The sequence below is a fragment of the Homarus americanus genome, unplaced genomic scaffold (genome assembly GCF_018991925.1).
Source record: "Homarus americanus isolate GMGI-L3 unplaced genomic scaffold, GMGI_Hamer_2.0 scaffold24277, whole genome shotgun sequence".
NCBI classification, from domain to species: Eukaryota; Metazoa; Arthropoda; class Malacostraca; order Decapoda; family Nephropidae; genus Homarus; species Homarus americanus.
The window spans coordinates 366,299-386,388 of record NW_024750697.1 but is presented as its reverse complement, the minus strand read 5'-3'; the positions used below and the strand labels follow the sequence as shown (position 1 = coordinate 386,388).

Genomic DNA, 20,090 nt, shown 5'->3' with positions numbered 1-20,090 from the left:
TACTAAAAGCAGTCCTAGACTGTTATATTTCACACAAAGCCTGTTCAACGAGCTTATGGCTCCGTGAACTTCTAATGGGGACTACCCGTATCACGTAGGTGGTCAGAGTAACGTTTTACCACATACGGCTTCGAAACACGAGGATCCATATATCCTTAGCCCAATAAAGTACGCGGACTTCTACATACAATCAACACCTCAACCCGCCAGGATTCGAACCCACGGCCCACGAGCCTATGACTGTGACCGGGTTCACGGCGCCATAAGCTCTTTGAACAGGCTTTGTGCGAAAAATAACAGTCTAGGACTGCTTTTAGTACCCTGGTGGTCCAGCGGCTAGTGTTTCACAGTCATAGGCTCGTGGGCCGTGGGTTCGAATCCTGGCGGGTTGAGGTGATGATCGTATATATATATATATATATATATATATATATATATATATATATATATATATATATATATATATATATATATATATATATGTATGTTGGTTTAATTTTAAGTTTTACGTTCTCGATAATTTTGAAATGCTTATAAAGTACAACACACACACTGCAATTAATTATTAACGAGTTATTTATTTTATCGCTAATATATCACCGGTCACGTCACACAGTCCACCATTTCCCTAGCCTTTATGTCCACAGTCTCGAGCACCAAACACAGCCCACATATCCTGCCATAGACCCAGTAACTAATCAACCTTACTCTTACGTTCTTACACACAATCATGACCTTGTTTTCTTAATTTGAGCAATAGTTAAACTCAGCCTTTTATAATTGACCAATAATTGACCACCTCTCCCTACAGTCCTGCTCACATGGCTTGCCAACACCCGATTCTGGATGTGAAGAATCCAGAGATCTACAGGTTCTTCCACCACCTTGACCCGATCCAGTGTAGTGAAGAACCAAATTGGGTGTTGGTGAAGGGATCCCAGGCGACTATCACCCCACAGGCCCGTGCTGCCCACGGTGACGTAGAGTGTTCCTTCACAGGTAGGGCGCTGCCTTTAACTTTTTTACTTCTAGTCTCTTCACCACTGATCGGCTGTAGTATAAGCTAGACAAGTTCAGGGGCTCCAATCTCTCAGGGTAGCTGAGGTGCCGAAGTGCAGGCACCAGTCTGGTAGCCCTCCTTTGAACATTTTCAACCAACTGACAGTCCCAAGCATATCTCGGAGTGACAGTACTCCAGATGGGGAAGCACTTCACTCCTGAAGATCGTTACGAGGAATGGACCATCTAGATATCTGACCACAAACCACAAGGGTTTCAGTAAACGAGACAGCTGCAGAGAATGGAGGGGGGCCGGAGTCGATATCAAGACCAGGGACATTACCGAGGACAATTTCCAGCTTGAAAGTCATGTGCACTAATACTGCCACATTCCTTGACAAGAGAGAGAAGTTTGAAACTCTATTCGTGGTACATCAATCCGATTTAGTAAGTGTTGTAGAACTGTTGTACGAAAATAGTAGAATTGAACCGGAGGAATGCGAGTTCAATATAGATGGATATAACTCATTTACGAACTTTCCAAAGAAACTTGCAATGCGGGTGTGGTTATCTATGGTAAGCAAGAGCCAGGTGCAGGTGCGGGAAGAGGATGTTTTTGAAGAATCAGAGAGGTGTAAGATTAAAATGAAGGGGAGAGACTTACTTATTGTGGGATGTGTCTACAGATCAACAAACTTCACTTATTAAACTAAAGGAACTTAAGAGCCTTTATTGACATCTTAATGGCGCTAAACCCTTGCCACCTTCTTGTCAAGGGGGACTTTAACTATGGTGACATCAACTGGAGAAAGTAATCCCCGCCAAACGACCTAAATAATCCCTCCACTTCTTTTTTTGAGAAACTCTGAGAGACAATCTTCTTTTCAAACATGTTAAAGATCCAACTCATTACAGAGGGGAGCAAACATCCAAACCGCTGGACCACATCATAACTAACGAGGAGGGTATAGTGGCCAAGCTGGAACACTTGATACCAGCCACCATGTAATGTTTGTCCTTCAGATTTAACTGTTACTCCATGACAAAAAAAAAGTTTCGGTTCAAATATTACAAAGGAATTTACGACAGGATGAAGAAGGAGATAGGAATATACATTGGCCTGACTTAGTAAGATATAAGAACGCAGACACTACGCTCAGTATCATACCAACTAAAGTTAACCATTTGATCGATAAATATATACCCAAGACCAAACCCAGTGCCTCCAGGAGTACCAGAAGACCGTTACACATTAAAACCCTGCGGCGGTTGACAAAGTTAAGAAGAAAACTCAGGATTTCGAGTCGTGGGTTAGGATAAATGATGTGCATGTCTAGAGGATATATGCCATGTCCAGGAACCAAGTAAACACACTGTAGAAGGGCTGAAAAAAGTTACAGAAGCGGATTGCGAGCAAGGTCAAGTCAAACTCAAAGGCGTTTTATCGTTACGCAAAGTCGAAATTAAAAACGCGAGTAGGTGTATCGGACCTGAGGCTACCGCAGATTTTGGCCAGGACAAGGCGGAGGCGTTGAATAAGTTATTTTCTTATGCGTTCAAAAGAGAGGATGTGAACGATCTTCCTGCGTTTGAGAAAAGACGATTTGACATTGTGTTTTCAGAAGAGGGTATAAGAAATAAATTGTCAAAGCTAAAGATTCATAAGAATCCCGGCCCTGACATGGTGCATCCCAAAGTGTTAAAAAAAAAACTGTCTAGCGAGCTTACTGAGCCCCTTAAGATCCTGTTTTGCAAATACCTGGATGAGCAAAAGGTCCCCGATGACTGCAAAATGGCTTATGCGAGTCCTATAATCAAGAAAGGCGATGGCCACTCCACGAATAATTTTAGACCAGTGAACCTGATCAGCATAGAGTATAAAATACTACAGCGCATCATAAGAGATTCCACGATGGAACATCTACTACGAAATAACCTTGTAAAGGAATGTTAACACAGTTTTAGTGCGGGACTATCCTGCTTAACACAATATATCAAGGTTCTGGATGTTGGACTCAAATTCTTAAACAAGGCGAAAATATCGACATTGTATACCTAGATTTTGCCGAGGCTTTCGACAGTGTACCCCATGAAAGGCTAAGAATTAAACTGGAAGGGTACGGGATTCTGGGAAATGTCCTAACGTGGATCGGAGACTTTCTTCACGACTGCAAGTAGTGTGTGGTGATTAATGACACGAAATCGTCATGTGTACCCGTGACAAGCCGGGGTACCACAGGGCAGTGTATTGGACCCGCTGTTTGTTTGTTTGCTTTATAAATGATATATCAGAAGCTATACACTCCTCCATACTAATGTTTGCAGACGATGCCAAGCTATTTTGGGAAATTAAGAACCAAACAGACTGTGAAGAGACTGTGAGCTTCAAGAATGGTCGAAGAAATGGCTGCTAATATTCGGATTTCCATTCCGAATTTTATCGTTGCGAACCCCAACCACCAAGACGCTCACTTATATCAAATAATTTAGAGCTTGACTGGGTAAATTGTTTCGTGAATTTATTAAAAAACAACAACAACAAAAAACAGTGACATCCTTTCCCAGTCCTTATTGAGAAATGGAAGTATCGGAGCTATATCTTGAATGCTTGAAAGAAAATGTTTAAAATCTAAGTAATTTGGCTCACCTGGGGCCATGATTCCCAAATTTCGCACCTCAAAACAACGCCAATCTTCTTTTTTTTTAATTTCGAAAGAAATGTTAAATCTATTTTCTTAGTTTCTTTGGTGTATAGGCAATAATTAAAATCAATTACTGAGGCGGCTACACTAAACTATCACTACAGAACAACAGATTTAATTACTTAGATATTAAGTAAAATCTCTGCGTTTGTAATACTGGTGCGGAGTGTCGATTTTTATTTGTTTATCTATTATTTTCATGTATATCTTATATATTTGTGAATTTTGTATAATTATATTGATTAGATTTAAAATAATTGCAATTGGATATAATTTTGTCATACCTTGAAATATTGTTTAGCTATCTGGAAAGATTCAGACACAAGCCTTGTAAACTTTGTTTTTTCACGAGCGGTATAACTGACAATGTACTGTATTAAGTAGGCCACATTTATGGTTACCTCTGCTAGTATGACTAATAATATAATATGGTCATGCTTCTTTTATCCTATTTCTCCATCAAACGCTTATCAATCGGTGTTGTGACCTACTTCTTGTGACATTTTTATATTAATTGTGTCGCTCGTAAGGCAGTCCTACTCCCATCATGTCATTCATTGAAGGGACCAAGCTAATGTTACAGGCAGTAGACCCCATGATAAGATCATTATCACGGAGGGTAATAACACATTATCTTATGAACCACATTTATGCTTAGTTATCTGGCCACCATTCTGAGGGACAATACAACTTGGAGGATTCTGATTTTTTGTGAACCCCAGTCACCAAAACACACACTGCACTAAGTCATGATTATCTAATTATGATGTAACCTATTATGTCAATGTAAAACTTGAGTAAATTGTTTCGTCAATTTATTAACAAAACCATGATATCCTTCCCTAGTCTTTATTGGGAAATGGAAGTATCTGAGTTGGATTGTTGAACTGCGAGGATGCTTGCGTGTGTGTGTGTGTGTGTGTGTGTATATGTGTGTGTATATGTGTGTGTGTGTGTGTGTGTGTGTGTGTTTGTGTGTAATAGTCGAATTTTGGAAGAAATGCACTATGTATACACTAAGTTAATATCTGATAATTTTTCTTTAATATTTCATCATATTTCTAACAGCATTGATAGTATAAATTTGTTCAAGTACATCCTGAAGGCCCGATCCTGCCATTATGTTACCTATGCATCCTTCGAAACTCACTTCCGTGTAGAAATGACCAAGCTTTAGTTCAATGAAGCGAAAGTCACTCTCTTCTGGTTCACTCTCCGTTACCTGAAAGGCCTTCCACCAGATTGGCGAGTCAAAGGTTACAATGGGTGTGATAATGTGCTTCTTGGTATGGGAAGACACAAACTTGAGGATGGAATAAACACAGCTGAAGTCACTTGGGTTCATATCAATCGCGGGCGCTACAGCATCGATAACTGCCCTGAATGGCTACCTTTCTGTACCATTTGCATTAGACCCGACCATCCAGGCTTCTTAGGACGCACTGTGGAGAAGCTTTCCGAAGGATATCAATACCTGGAGGTGGGTCTTCTGTCTGGAAAGTCAGTCGGTGATGTGACAATGATCTGATGCCCTCAAACATTGATGTAAAGTACTGAATGTTGACTTGTCCAATGGAATATGCCGGTATGTCTTCTGTAGCACTGTGACACGAGAAACTCGACAACTGCTCTTGATGCCAGGCGTTATTGTAGCAATTATTTCCTTGGCATAGAAGGTGTTCTTGCCGCCAGTGGTTAATCACCATTGGCTATTGTGTTCTGATCAACATTGTCGTTTACACTCTGAACAAACTGGTCTGGGGTGAAATTTGGAATGTCTGTACCCTGACTAACAGAGAAACTTCGTTGGAAGTCATAAATCTCAGAGTAGGAATAAAAGAATCCATGTTCATTCAGTGATCCTATGAGGAATCTTCATGCAAAATGATGAAGTTGCACACCAAGTCCTAGCTGTAGTGGACGTAAGATAACTATTGGGCGTGTTGCTTGAATAATTGCCTGCCCCAGTGAAGCCACTTTTACATCAAACATTGTCCATGAGAATAGAAACGCAAGAAAAAGTGCTGAGAAACTCTGGGAAAAATTCAGTTGCCATTTCATTACCCATATCTTCCGATGTTGGATAAGTCTCTTTGGACTATGTAATGATTTGATTCGATTTTTGACCAATGTGGCTGCTGCTTGTATTAATCTTAACTTTTCTTGCATGCAGTCTTACTTCTTTGACCATTGAAGGGAATAATGAAGAATTTTAAAATCTGTACTGGTGACTGTCGCAATTTCCATTAATTTCTGTTATCAATATGTTGTTACCACAAGGATCCTTGTTTTTTTTTCATTTATGTAAATCCATAGAGTGAACTTTCTGAGTCACTTAAATAGACTGATGATGGTCTGCCCCTCACCATTTTCTTCTAGGTTCAGTCATGACTTGAAGGAAGGCCTCTTTCTGGGATGTATCCCTTTGTCTTCAACACTTTCTAGTCACAGGAAGGTCATCCAAAGACAGAAGCACATGTGGAAAATCTTTTGCTTCTCCGAAAGTTAATGCTGCATATCCGATGATACACTGCAGCTGGGAGGTCATGTACAGGGGGGGTACATTTTTGGTCTTAGCCATCACTTTCTCTGATCATCTATCATTCCCACTATGGCATTGATGTGTAATAGTATTATGGAAATCAAACGATTTCGCTAGTATCAGCATGTCTTCTCTAATGCCTATCGTCAACACTGTCGAGGAGTCCACAAAAACGGTTTTCCTTGAATTGAATGGAAGTTGTGATGATGAGTGAAACCTGAGCCTCTTCACTAGCAGATACTGCATCATGTGATCTCTTTAAGCTTGGTACGATTATCATTTTGTTACAGCGCTCATAACGGCATTCAGTGAGAGCACACTTCGGAAACTGTAGTTATGCTGCTGCTCGTGCTTCACTAACCTGTGCTATTCCTTGACATACTTCGAGTCCAGTGCGACAACTGCTCACCCATCGTCCAGGAAAATTTAACAAAACACACATGTATCCATTATTGACCGTGTTCAGATTGGAAAAAAATATATATACCTCTTAAACAGTGTTCGACATTACAACTATTGCCTTAGCCTAGGTTAGAAAACTTGTAGTTACCTTATAAATGATTCTTTCACTTTACTTGGACACCAGCTCCAGAAATAAAGGAAATATTATCTTGTGGCAACTATAGTTTTCTTACGTCTGTAAGAGATTACCAAAACAAGAATATTTTATATATACATAATGCATTTCTTCCAAAGAAAGTATTACAGGCTTTAAAATGAATCAAAACGCTTACTTAAAAGCCATTATGTGACAATATTTGTCCATATCACTCCACAACGTTACTTACAGTAGGAGCTGCTACATGGCAAAACAGGTTTCCAAAGAGCATTGTAGCAACCATGCTAAATTAATGCAGATTAATATGCTATACATTCAAGTTGTGGCTGTTTCTAATAGATTTCCTTCCTCAAACACCGTATTGTAAGCTTTTAAACAACTTAAAAAGCTTATTTTGAAAATGGCATTTGACCAAATAAGTTGTCTCGGTATTTTGGCTGTCATTGGTTTCATGCGAATGAGGCATATTTCCCCGAGGTGGATTTCGGTGCATTTTTAATATGCTGTTCTATGAACCTCTTTGAAGTGTAAAATGAAGACAAGAATTCTGTTGCAATTTGTGGTGGGTTAGGCCAAGTATTTTCAGGTATACTTGAGAATATGTTCATCAGTACCGAGACTCCATGTACACCATGTTATTTCTTATATTATAGGTGGGGGGTGAATTGTGACCAGGGAACCGTATAAGTGAAACTAATATTCTAATTATGTTCAGAGCTGTTGAGGGCAGGAGATGACAACAACCGCCGCGGCCTTACCACCACCACCCACGATACCTTCACCCTCACCAACACCGATTTTTATACTGTCTTCTGCACGGCTAAGGATGGCAAACAGTATGTGTTTTTTATACTGATGATGTACTCTTTCTGTCACTGAATCCTTTGTCAAGAAATCAGCAGTAATGTACAGTCCCCTTTAGTAGCGCATTTACAGAGTTCGTCTGGTTTTGTGCAGTGTGGCATTATATGGAATCCAATTAAAATAGTTTTAAAACAAATATCTCAAAGATAATGACTTGTGGAATGGTTTTATGACGAGCCCCAATAAACGCATGAGTGAAGGGGACTGTACTTTTTAGTTCTTTATTATGTGGTATTAAGTTAACAAAGAGGATGTTCTCTTCCCCCCTCCTCCCCCCTTCTTTACTCCCGATAAGTTTCTCTGTTTTAACTCTTCCCTTTCTCTTGTGTTGAAAAAAAAATATATCTCATGCCATCTATGTGTTGTACAGGTGGGAAAACACGATAGCTGGCATCCGTCATGATGAAGATCTGCGTTCAATGGTTACCTGGAACAAAGTACCTGACGACGCCCTCAAACTCAACTTCCTTATGCTCGGGTTCGACTCCCTCTCACACAACACTTTTATACGTACTCTGCCCAAGACCTACGCCTTCCTGACGGACACCCTAGGATCACATGTTATGGAGGGTTACAATATTGTTGGTGACGGTACACCTCAGCAGCTTATCCCCATCCTGACCGGTAAGACTTGCAGCTCCCTGTGGCGTTAAGGGCATACCAATGTTTTATATATTGTAGAAGATTACCTTTGCTCTATTAAAATTTTGCGAGATCTTGCACATCTGGTTTACATACTGCCTAGTTGATCCTCTTATTTTCCTATTAACTGGCTAGTAGGTCCCTATCATATCTAACGACTATCTGCTTGATCCCCCTTATCATACCTACTGTAGTCTCCAGTTGATTACCTTATCATACCTTAAAACTGTGAAGTGTATCCATTAACATGCCTATAATTTGTCTAGTTGAACCCTTACCATAACCATATTGCCAGTTGCTAAGCTTCTTGAGACACACTTCCTGTGGTCAACTCCCTATATCATAGTATCGTTATGAGGTTCCAAGTGTCAAACTCCTATTCACATGCTCCTAACATCTTACTCCTGATGTCATACTCCTGATGTCATACTCCTGATGTCATACTCCTGATGTCATGCTCCTCAAGTAGATGCTACTTTTTTTAGGATTGGCTGTTGCTACTTTATTCTAATTATGTAACCTTCTTGGTTATATCTCTTGTATTTTATTTTATTTTTAATTTAATTTTCTCCAAGTATTTATTGTAATTCTTTTAGTATTGTTACTTATTTGTTTATTTCCTCTTACTTAATTTTATTCTCAGGTTTACTTGGTTATATTCTGTTTTGTGGGTTAACCTGGGAGAACCATATTCTTACACATTCTTGTAATTACTATACTTGCATCTTTGACCTGCCGCCTCCAGGTTCTTCTTTAGAATATAACTTCTACCATTAACCTCTCAATTAAATTGGCAGCGTGGTATGCACTCGAGGTTAGGCACACGAGCCATCAAGTGTAATTTCAAGGATGGCAATTGTTAGAAAGAATGAGTGGTGATACACACACATTCTAGTTAATCAACATTTATTAAAATCAAATCTAAATACTGTGGCAATTTTAACCTTCACTCGCAACAATAAAACTTAGGTTCAGTTACCAATTAATTTACTATAACAATTACACAAAACAGAACTGACCACTAGGTCTTACTTTATGAGTAGCACAAATAGACTGCCATTATCAGTTACAATATTATAAGTATACCTCCTGGAGTGGGTACTTTCAACCGAGGACAGCGGCCCACTGCCAGATAAGGGTGCAACGGGCTGTGTACCCTTCAGTGTACCTTGAATTTGTGTGTTGAACTGTATCCCATTATATTACAAAAATGTGTGCCTAGCTAAGCAGATGTGTGTACAAATTGTTTTTGGACCCCCCCTTTATTTTAAGAAAGCATTCATTATTTTGAGAACAGGTGACGGAAACACAAAGACGCATGAACATGTTATAAAGAAATGAGCGGTACAGTCATGTCTTTCGGGGACCTTAAACATATCGAGGAAAATTTCAAGCGTGTCTTGAGTCGACAGGCCATATTGGTGTAGGAAAGACGTGGAACAATGCTTCAAAACCATGTAACATGCCAACGTCCCCAGACTTCAGTGGATTTTAGGATCAATTCTCCTTTCAGGTTGGTAATTTTGTCCTACGAGTTTAGTTTTTATCACCATGGTCTATAAACAGGCGCCATTCGTGAGCAAATTAGTGGCATGCTTAACTTGGCCATTATTTACATATCCGTATGTCAAGTAATGTTGATCTGTTGGAAGGGCAACACTGATAAACATTACTGATCTTTACGATAAGACAAGATATTATTTTATGACCATACAACTTACGCTTGTTAGGTTGTAAAGCTGAAGAATTAAGCACATGGAAGCTGCAATGTCTGTCAGTAACTGTAATTTTCATCTGACAGGGAAAACGGAGTTAGAATTACCAGAGACGAGGCGGCGAATGGGAGAGCAAGCTCAATACGTCAACACATACCCTTTTATCTGGAACGACTTCAAGAAGAATGGTTATGTCACTTGTAAGTCATAAAAAATTACAATCCATAAGTGTGCTAATTTCCCATCACGAAAATATTATGTTTGTCTTGGTAAAGAAATAAAACTTTTTGGGGTATAATTTTACATTCGATAGTTAATACCTTTGACACAATAAATCTCATTCCGTAAAACCGTTCAGCAATAATTAGACCATATGTGTATGATTACTTAGTGCCTTCGTTGTCATAAATATTGTAGATCAATGTTTTTTATATCCGACAGTGTACGCAGAGGATTTGCCTCACGTAGGAACCTTCCAGTATAGGCTGCGAGGGTTCGACAGTCCTCCGACCGACCACTACATGAGGCCCTTCTATGTCACTACTTACCCGGAGTTCCATAACCACCCCAAGCTCTGCCTCAAGGCTACACCTCGCCACAAGGTAAGTCTCATCCTAACTCTCGTACCTTCTGCTGCCAGGTAGAATAAACCCACTGGTGACAGTGGTAGAAACATTGATGCTAGATATATTGCCTTGCCTCCTGCTTCCTCCTCTCTTGCCTCCCCTCTTGCCTCGCCTCCTGCCTCCTCTCTTCCCTTGCCTCCTGCCTCCTCTCTTGCCTCGCCTCCTGCCTCCTCTCTGTCTGCCTCCTCTCTGTCTCTGCTCCTCTCTTTGGTCTCTGCCTCCCTCTCTTGCCTCGCCCGCCTCCTGCCTCCCCTGCTCCCGCCCTCCTGCCCCTGGCTCCTCTTGGCTCCCGCCTCCTCCTGCTCCTCCTCCCTCTGCCCTGCCTCCCTGCCTCCCTCTCTCTTGCCCCTGCCTCCTGCTCCCTCTCTGTCTCTGGGCCTCCCGCCTCCCTCCCTTGCCTCCCTCTTGGCCCCGCCTCCTGCCTCCCTCCTCCTTGCCCTGCCCTCCTGCCTCCTCCTCTCTCTTGCCCTGCCCTCCTGCCCTCCTCTCCTCTTGCCTCTGCCTCCTGCTCCCTCTTCTTTGTTCCCTCGGGCCTCCCGTCTCGCCTCCTGCCTCGCCTGCCTTGGCTCTCCTGGCCTCCTCTCTCTCTTCCCTGCTCCTGGCTCCTCTCTTGGTCTCGCTCCTCCTGCTCCTCTGGCTCCTGGCCTCCTGCCTCCCTCCCTCCTTTGCCTCCTTGCTCCTGCCTCCCTCTCTGCCCTCTTCTGCCTCCTGCCCTCCTCTCTGTCTCGCTCCTGCTCCTCAGCCTCCTGCTCCTCTTGGCTCCCTTCACTCCTGCCCGCCTCCTGGGCTCTCCTCTTGTCTTGGCTCCTGCCTCCTCCTCTTGCCCTGCCTCCCGGCTCCTCCCGGGCTTGCCCTGGCCTCCTGCCCTCTCTGCCCCTGCTCCCTCTCCCTCTTGTCTGCCTCCCTGCCTCGCTCCTGCCTCCCTCTTGCCCTCGGCCTCCTGGGCTCCTCCTCTCCTTGCCCTGCCTCCTGGCCTCCTCCTCCCTCTTGCCCTGCCTCCCGCCTCCTCCTCTTGGGTTCCCCCGCTTCCCGCCCTCCTCCTTGCCCTCTCGGTTCTGCTCCTCCTCTGTCTCGGCTCCCTGCCCTCCCTCCTCTTTGGCCCTCCCTGCCTCCTGCTCCTCCCTCTCTCTCAGGTTCTCGCCTCCCACCCCTGGCCTCCTCCTGCCCTCCCTCTCCCTCTTGCCCCGCCTCCTGCTCCTTTGCTCCTCCCTCAGCTCCTCCTGCTCCCTCTCCTTGCCCTCCCCGCTCCTGCCCTCCCCCTCTGCCCTGTCTCCCGTCCTCCCTTGCCTCGCCTCCTGGGCTCCCTCCTCCTTGCCTCCCCTGCCTCCTGCCCTCCTCTTGCCTTGCCTCCCTGCTCCCCTCTTGCCCTGGCCTCCCGCTCCTCCTCCTTGCCCTGGCTCCCCGCCTCCCTCTCTTGCCCCTGCCTCCTGCTCCTCCTCTCTTGCTCCCCGCTCCTCCTGCCTCCTCTCTTGCTCCTCCCGCCTCCTGCCTCCCTCTCCTCTTGCTCCTGCCTCCTGCTCCCTCTCTGTCTCTGCCTCCTGCCCCGCCTCCTGCTCCTCCCTCTTCTTTGTCTGCCTCCTGCCTCCCCTTGCCCTGCCTCCCGCTCCTCCCTCTTGCCCTCCTGGCTCCTCCTTGCTCCCTCTCTCGCTCCCTGCCTCCCTGCTGCCTCCTCTCCTCTTGGCTCCTGCCTCCCTGCTCCTCCCTCTTGCCTCCCTGCCTCCCGCTCCTGTTTTGCCTGCCTGCCTCCTCTGCTCCTGCCTCCTGCTCCTCCTCTTTGCCCTGCCTCCCGCTCCTCCCTCCTCTTGGCTCCCTGCCTCCTGCCTCCCTCTCTTGCCTCCCTCACCTCCTGCCTCCTCTCTTGCTCCACCCTCCTGGCCTCCTCTCTGCCCTGCCCTCCCAGTCTCCCTCTCTTGCTCCCCGCCTCCTGCCTCCTCCCTCTTTGCCTCCTGCTGGCCTCCTGCTCCCTCTCCCTCTTGCCCTGCCTCCTGCCTCCTCTCTCTTGCTCCTGCCTCCCGTCTCCTCCTTTGCTCCCCGGCTCCTGCCTCCCCTCTTGCCTCGCTGCCTCCCGCCTCCCTCTTGGCTCCCCGCCTCCTGCTCCTCCCTCTTGCCTCGGGCTCTCCTGCCCTTCTTTTGCCTCCTGCCTCCTGCTCCTCCCTCTTGCCTCGCCTCCTGCTCCTCCCTCTTCTTGCCTCGCCTCCTGCCTCTCTCTTGCCCCTGCCTCCTGCTCCTCCCCCCTCTTGCCCTGCCTCCTGCTCCTCCTCTCTTGCCCTGCCTCCTGCCTCCCTCTCTTGGCTCCCCTGCTTCCCTGTTCTCCCTCCCTCTTGCCCTGCCTCCTGCTCCTCCTCTTTGCTTGCCTCCTGCCTCCCTCTCTCTGCTCCCTGCCTCCTGCCTCCTCTTGCCCTCGGCTCCCTGTGTGTGTCCCTCCCTGCCTTCCTCCTCTTACCTTCCTCCTGCCTTCCTCCCCACTCCCTCTCCCACCTTCCCTCCTTACTCCCTCTCCTGCCTTCCCTCCCCTTACTCCCTCCTCCTGCCTTTTTCTCCTTCACTTCCTCTCCTGCCTTCCCCTCCTCACTTTCTCCTGCCTTCCTCCTACTCCTCTCCTGCCTTCCCTCCCCATCTCTCCTGCTTCCTTCCCCTCCCACTCTCCTGCCTTCCCTCTTTGTTTCTCTCCTGGCTCTCCACTCCCTCTCCTGCTCTCCCTCCCACTCTTTCTCCTGCCTCCCTCCTTACTCCCTCTCCTGCCTTCCCCCTCCTTACTTCCTTCTCCCCTGCCTTCCCTCCTTACTCTTTCTCTCCTGCCTTCCCTCCCTTACCACCTTCTCCTCCTGCCTCCCTTTCTCCTCCCTCTCCTCTCCTCCCACCTCTCCTGCCTCCCTTCAGCTTTTCCTTGTCTCCCCCCCCCTACCCCTTCTGCCTCGCCTCCTGCCCATTTCCTTTTTTCTTTTTGTCCCTTTCTATCTTGCTTATTGTCCCACCTAGGCCTCTCCTGCCTTTCCTCGAACTTCCCCTTCTTCACCTGCTGCCCTTCGTTTCACTCCCCTTCTTTCTCCCATCATACTCTCTGCTGTCCCCATCTTGCCTCCTTCTTCTTCTTCTTCTTCTCCTCCCCCCTCCTTCATAACCCCCTCCTTTTCCCCTTCCTGTCTTCAAACTACTTCTCTGTATGTCCGAAAATCACCAGTTATTTTTTCTCCCTGATTTTCCTTTATAAGAACATAAGATCTGGTTACGGTTAAAGAATGTATCACTGGAGCCACATGTAGGACGTGTTATAAAATATACGCCTGAACACAAAAAATTATTGCCACACATAAACAAATTTTATTATCTAACTTATAAACATTACGACTTTCAGGTGTTTTTCAACTATGTGTACGATTTCATGAACGAATACAAGAAAGATCCCAAGTTTGCCTTTGCTTTCCACGGGGAGTTGTCTCACGATGATTACAACTTAGTGTCCGTCGCTGACCAGGACCTGGTCGAGATGCTCACGTCGCTGTGGAATGATGGCCACCTGAATAACACCATCCTCGTCCTGATGAGCGACCATGGGCACAGGTACATGAACTACCGGTACTAATGATTACTATTACAAAATCAGAGAACAGAAGTAAACCGTTGAACAAAAATCATCTAAACACTGTACGAATAGTGGAAGTTTGAATGTTGGTAGTATGCGGGAAAGAACAGATGACATTGTTGAGAGAGAGCCGCAGAAAGTTTGATGTCTACCGTGTACTGTAGAGGAAACTAGATGGAAAAGTGAATCAAGAAAGCTGGTCACTTGTAGGAATGACAGTACAAAATCTACTGGAAGGGTAGTGATTCTGGGTCAACTGGATTATGATTGCTGAAAAGTGAGTGGAGAAAGAACTAGAGGTGAATGCGAAACTTATGGTTTTCAAGAGAAGGACGAGTTCTGGTATAAGTTGCTGTATGTATTGTTGGAGCCGCATGCAAGGGAAAAGGCCATCTTGAACACACATGAGGGTTATGAAGGCGTGCATGGTGGTAAAGGATATTTTAAGTTTGCAGTTACACGGATTATGGTTGTATGCAATATGTTAATATGTTGGTTAAGAAGAGGGCAAGTAGGCTGATCACGTACGAGTCAGGTGGCACAAAACCCAAATTGACTATATATTTATTTGAGGAATTCAGATAGGCATCTTGTTAATGATGTAATGGTTATAGCAGAAGAATGTGCCTTGCAGCACATATTGCTTGTATGTGACAAGTTGCTTAAAAAGCGCAGGGGAGGGATAAAGGTGTATGTTCCAAGAAGGAGGAAGTGAAAATTTAGGGATCAGAATATAAGGGAAGCATTTTATGCCGAGTAGAGAAGAGTGGAATTAGCCAGCACAATGTGAGGTGCAAGACGTTCTGCTTAGTGTGGCTGACAAAATGAGTGAATGGACAAAGGGCCCAGCAAGCATACAGTAATATGATGGTGGACAAGTGCTGGGCCAGAAGTGAGGTTTACAGGAATAAGAATCATAAACAGGACGAATTTGCATATACTGTATACTGAATAGTGTGGATGGTAGAGGCGAGGTGTACAGAGTAGCATGCAAATAGTGGGTAGAAACAAGAATGTTGTTGGTGAAATGACTATGGTTATTTAAATTCTACGATCGACACTAGAATGTCGAGTTTAAATAGGACATGGACAGAGAAGGAGCAACAGAAGCAGTACAAGGAACATACCTAAAGGTTGAAAGAGAATAGGAGAAGGGAGCGGGTGACAAAATGATGACCAGACAGGCTGCCATTAACTCTGTAAGATCAGCTATGAAAGTTGTGGAAAGAGATGACGAACGATATGCAGAGGAGAATCATGCCAGGTACGAGGACTACAGAGGCAATATTTCGGGAATGAGAGAAAGTTGTACTTTGTATGCGTAGAAGTAGAGAATGCATTTAACAAGGTATCATTTGTAGTTGGTATTGATAAAGTTAAGAGGCTAGGAGTAATTTGTTCGAGTGGTTATAACATTGCATGGAGGCTCAAAAACTTTCATGAGAGTAAATGGCGAGGAAGGAGAGCGAGGGATTCGAGGTAAAATTATTCTATTGATCATGGTGCTGGAGGTAATATCACGGGACTTCAGAACTGACCTGCCCTGCCCTGCCCTGCGAGTTACATACTAATAACTTAGAGCTGATAGCAGGTAGTATTGAAGAAGCAGTGGAGAAATTGAAGAGGTGGGTGGTAGGAAAAAGGGGCAATGGACTTAAGAATGGCAAAGAGTTGAAATGGCCCTGTGCTGCTTGTAAAAAAAAAAGTGTAGCGAGTGTAGAAGGTGGGTATACAAGAGGTACAGTGGTGTAAATGGAACACTGAGGGGGGGAGGGACAGCCGGGAGTATAGTGTACACTTTCGTTGCCTCTTGTGTAAATACTAATGCAAAGTAATCATTTAGGGGCATCTTCTGTATGCCTATCATCCTTTCGAGAGCAAACAGTATCTTCGGTTTTCATTTTGCTCTTGGTATATGCAAAAAAAAAAAGAAAAAAAAAAAGATATTTCTTAATATTTGGGGGTAATATAATTTCGAAGTGCCGATTGACTGATCTAATTTCCTGATTGACCACATATAGGGGTATTTTTTTGTATACCACATAGCATGAGGTTTGTGCACTGATAGTTATTCCTCAGGTGGCATTTTCTTTAGCAGGCTATCTGGATTTGTGAGTCATCCACTTGGTCTTATTCCCTCTTTCTCGATTTCCGGAAATATATTCTTCTACTGTTATCTTATGGATTTCCTTAGTCTTACAATAATTCGTTTATGTCTGAGTCCTCTTTAACGACACCCCATACTTAATTTTCTGTAGTTTGTCTCTCATGAACTTGCAATCTCCATGGTTGAAGTCCTCGTATTCCTCCTTAACTACTCTCCCGAATTTCAGAGATTATATTACATCTTCGTATGTCGTGGCTACTTGCCCCAGATAGTTTTCCCCCCGAAGTGGATCTCGCCCACCATTACCCTCTAAAATCGTTAAGACTAAATCCAGAATGCTGTCTCTCCATGTGGATTCAGTAAAAAAATATCTAGTTTCCCTCGGCTTTTATGGCAAACTTCATCCAGTCTGTCGTCCCGTGATTAAAATCCCCTTCTGATGCAGAGGTGCTCTATAACACACTCCTATTGTCAGCTTGCTTCTGTTTTGTAATTTTAAATCACACCAAATAGATTCAGATGATTCCCTTTTTAGTTAGCTCGTCTTTACTGGCTACTGTCAGGTGCTCTTTGACATACAGTAGCACACCACTACCTCTTGTATCCCTGTCCCTTCTGAATAGTGGTTGATGTCCTGGTAAATAAAAGTTATCCTGTCATACGTCATCTCGTCCCCACGACTCGCTGATCCTAATGATAATTGGTTGATGTTGTGTCCCCATATGAAGTCAGTATTTCAAACTTATTAACTAGATTTCTGGCATTCATGTTAATTGCTTGAGGTTTCGTGTCTTCAAGATATTCCTCTTTTGCTCGTGTTAGGGAAGGTGTTTTGCATTTGTTTATTTCTAATTGTTCATTCAACTCGTCTTGAAGATCGTGAATTGCATTCTCACCAGCTGCCACTTTATCAGTCTGAACCGCCGTGAGAGTTGATTTAATCATGAGATATTGTTAATTCTTTCATCCTTCCCGCATTGATAGTTGGGGTTCTGTTTTTGTTGCTTTGTTCTTTATCTGACTTATATATTTTGGTGTTAGTTTTGAAGAGGTGAATTCAAATTATTGCATCACCTGTCAAATGCTACCTTGGGCGCCTCAGATGATGGCGTGATCACTCGATTATCTGAATTTGATAAGTCTCAAGTGGCTTCATAGAGTTGGAAACACTCATATCATTCTTGAATTGCAGGATAATATCGCCTAGAACCCGAGTCTCTGACCTTTAGATAAAACAAATATATATGGTCAAGGTCTCGTACTATACACCTGTAATTCAAATTATTCTTTGTCTCCTTAAAGCTCGCTGACACCTGCTGCTCAAACTGCACGACGGGAAAAACAGGTAAATGCCGGGGTAGTAGAACACGATTTCCACATCAGGTGTGTCCTCTCAGGGGCAACATTATGATTCCATTTAGACATTTTCCCGATCTTTTGGGTCCGAGGATCTGGGGTTCCTTGTAGTCTGGATATCAGGCGTTGGTGAGGCTTTTATTGATGATGCCTTCGACTTCATTGCCTCATGCGTGCCATCCAATGAACTCGTATAAGACCCACAGTTGAAGATCGTGTTGGTCTGCTCACACTGTTTTAGTTACTCATGTACTCGTTGTGGACAGAGGCTATACTGTACATTGATGACACATTTCGCTTCACATCAGTCCGAAACTTCTCAGAGTTTGGATATAAAAGTGTTAATAATTTGGGTATTTGACGACACTAAAAGATCGGTCTCATATTGGTGAATGTATTTTTTAAACTGAATATTTTTAGACTTAACATCTGAAAGAAAATGTTCTCCCTTGTGGTTTATCTCATTATCTTGTAGAAGTTTAAAAAGGTGAATCTGCTCTTTATTTTATCAATATTTTGTTCCACGTGTGAAAAGGACGGATATTTGTGAGTAAAATGATAATTAGCTACTGTAAATTATGCAACATTCTAGTCGCTAGTGTTTATTCGATCCTCATCTCCACTTTTATTATACTTATTTTTTTATCAGAAACTCGAGGGTGCTGTAAAAGTTGCAAGAAATTTAAGAACGAGGTACAAATTGCAAAATAAAGGTGAAGGTACAAAAAGTAAGGGAAAGGAACAAAAAGAAAATATACTGTAGTCCAATAAAAGTAATGCAATAATACATAAGGAAGTACCTGTACAGTACTATACAGTGAATATGCAAACTCCAATTCATTTCTACCTAGGTTCACCACCATCCGAGGGACGCAACAGGGTAAGCAGGAGGAGCGACTACCCTTCATGTCGTTTTACCTTCCTCCAGCCCTTAAGACCACCTACCCTTCTGCTGCTGATAACGTCAGGTCAGTGCTGCTAACACTTCTGAATTTGAATCTATGAAATCAGCGAAATTTACCTGGGATTCTAAGGTCGGCATTATGTCTGTGCAGGTCATCTACCATCATGTCTGTGCAGGTCATCTACCATCATGTTTGTGCAGGTCATCTACCATCATGTTTGTTCAAGTCATCTACCATCATGTTTGTGCAGGTCATCTACCATCATGTCTGTGCAGGTCATCTACCATCATGTCTGTGCAGGTCATCTACCATCATGTCTGTGCAGGTCATCTACCATCATGTCTGTGCAGGTCATCTACCATCATGTCTGTGGGGGTCATCTACCATCATGTCTGTGCAGGCCATCTACCATCATGTCTGTGCAGGTCATCTACCATCATGTTTGTGCAGGTCATATACCATCATGTCTGTGCAGGTCATATACCATCATGTCTGTGCAGGTCATCTACCATCATGTCTGTGCAGGTCATCTACCATCATGTTTGTGCAGGTCATATACCATCATGTCTGTGCAGGTCATATACCATCATGTCTGTGCAGGTCATATACCATCATGTCTGTGCAGGTCATCTACCATCATGTCTGTGCAGGTCATCTACCATCATGTCTGTGCAGGTCATCTACCATCATGTCTGTGCAGGTCATCTACCATCATGTCTGTGCAGGTCATCTACCATCATGTTTGTGCAGGTCATCTACCATCATGTCTGTGCAGGTCATCTACCATCATGTTTGTGCAGGTCATCTACCATCATGTTTGTGAAGGCCATATTGTAGTTCTAACGTCACCATTATATCTGTGCAGGTCACCTTCCAAGGTTAAATTTATTATATCAATACAGGTCAACATATGGTACTGAGGCCACCATTAAGTTAAATTTGGTTACCTTCTAGGAATGTCGTCACCATTAGATTATCAAGGTGAACTGAGCGAGGAACAAGGTATACTGTATATACTGTAATTTATTAATCGAATTGTCATCAGCTTGAGCAATACTTGTCTACAGCTTAAAAAATAATCAGATCAAGTTTATATCAAGATTACTAGAACCTGTCTTGTGGAGCAATGGCATACAACCCAGCACAAGGGGTACTGACGAGGGTATAAAGAACACAGCCATGAACTGTGAATCCAAGACAAACGCATTGTTGGGCCCATGGATGGCGTAATGTGTGATGTCTCGGGTTCACAAGTTCACGAGTCTCGGGTTTTATGGTTTGGACGGAGGACTGACAGGACTTTTCCCGTGACTGTACACTGGCTTTCGTTTCATCAGCTCGACAAGACCAACGAGTTTGTCATCTTATTTGGGGCATATACAACAGTGTTTCTCCTGGGACAACTTTTGCTTCAGAGCCGCATAACGTGCTGCAGATGCTGTGAAAAATGCATATTGATGTATGAAATCGAAGTAGCGTACAGCTGCCAC

General features: G+C 43.9%; 1 protein-coding gene across 5 annotated transcripts in view; it reads left to right on the top strand.

The window, feature by feature from the left end:
• LOC121854141 overlaps nucleotides 1-20,090 on the top strand; it is a 53,063-nt gene that overhangs the window by 20,073 nt on the left and 12,900 nt on the right. For all 5 annotated transcript variants that reach the window (XM_042348547.1, XM_042348549.1, XM_042348546.1 and 2 more), the window contains 7 exons: nucleotides 812-999; nucleotides 7,518-7,638; nucleotides 8,037-8,290; nucleotides 10,110-10,223; nucleotides 10,465-10,625; nucleotides 14,005-14,210; nucleotides 18,547-18,663. In XM_042348547.1, the coding sequence (XP_042204481.1) occupies nucleotides 812-999; nucleotides 7,518-7,638; nucleotides 8,037-8,290; nucleotides 10,110-10,223; nucleotides 10,465-10,625; nucleotides 14,005-14,210; nucleotides 18,547-18,663 (1,161 nt within the window). The remainder of the gene's footprint in view (nucleotides 1-811; nucleotides 1,000-7,517; nucleotides 7,639-8,036; nucleotides 8,291-10,109; nucleotides 10,224-10,464; nucleotides 10,626-14,004; nucleotides 14,211-18,546; nucleotides 18,664-20,090) is intronic.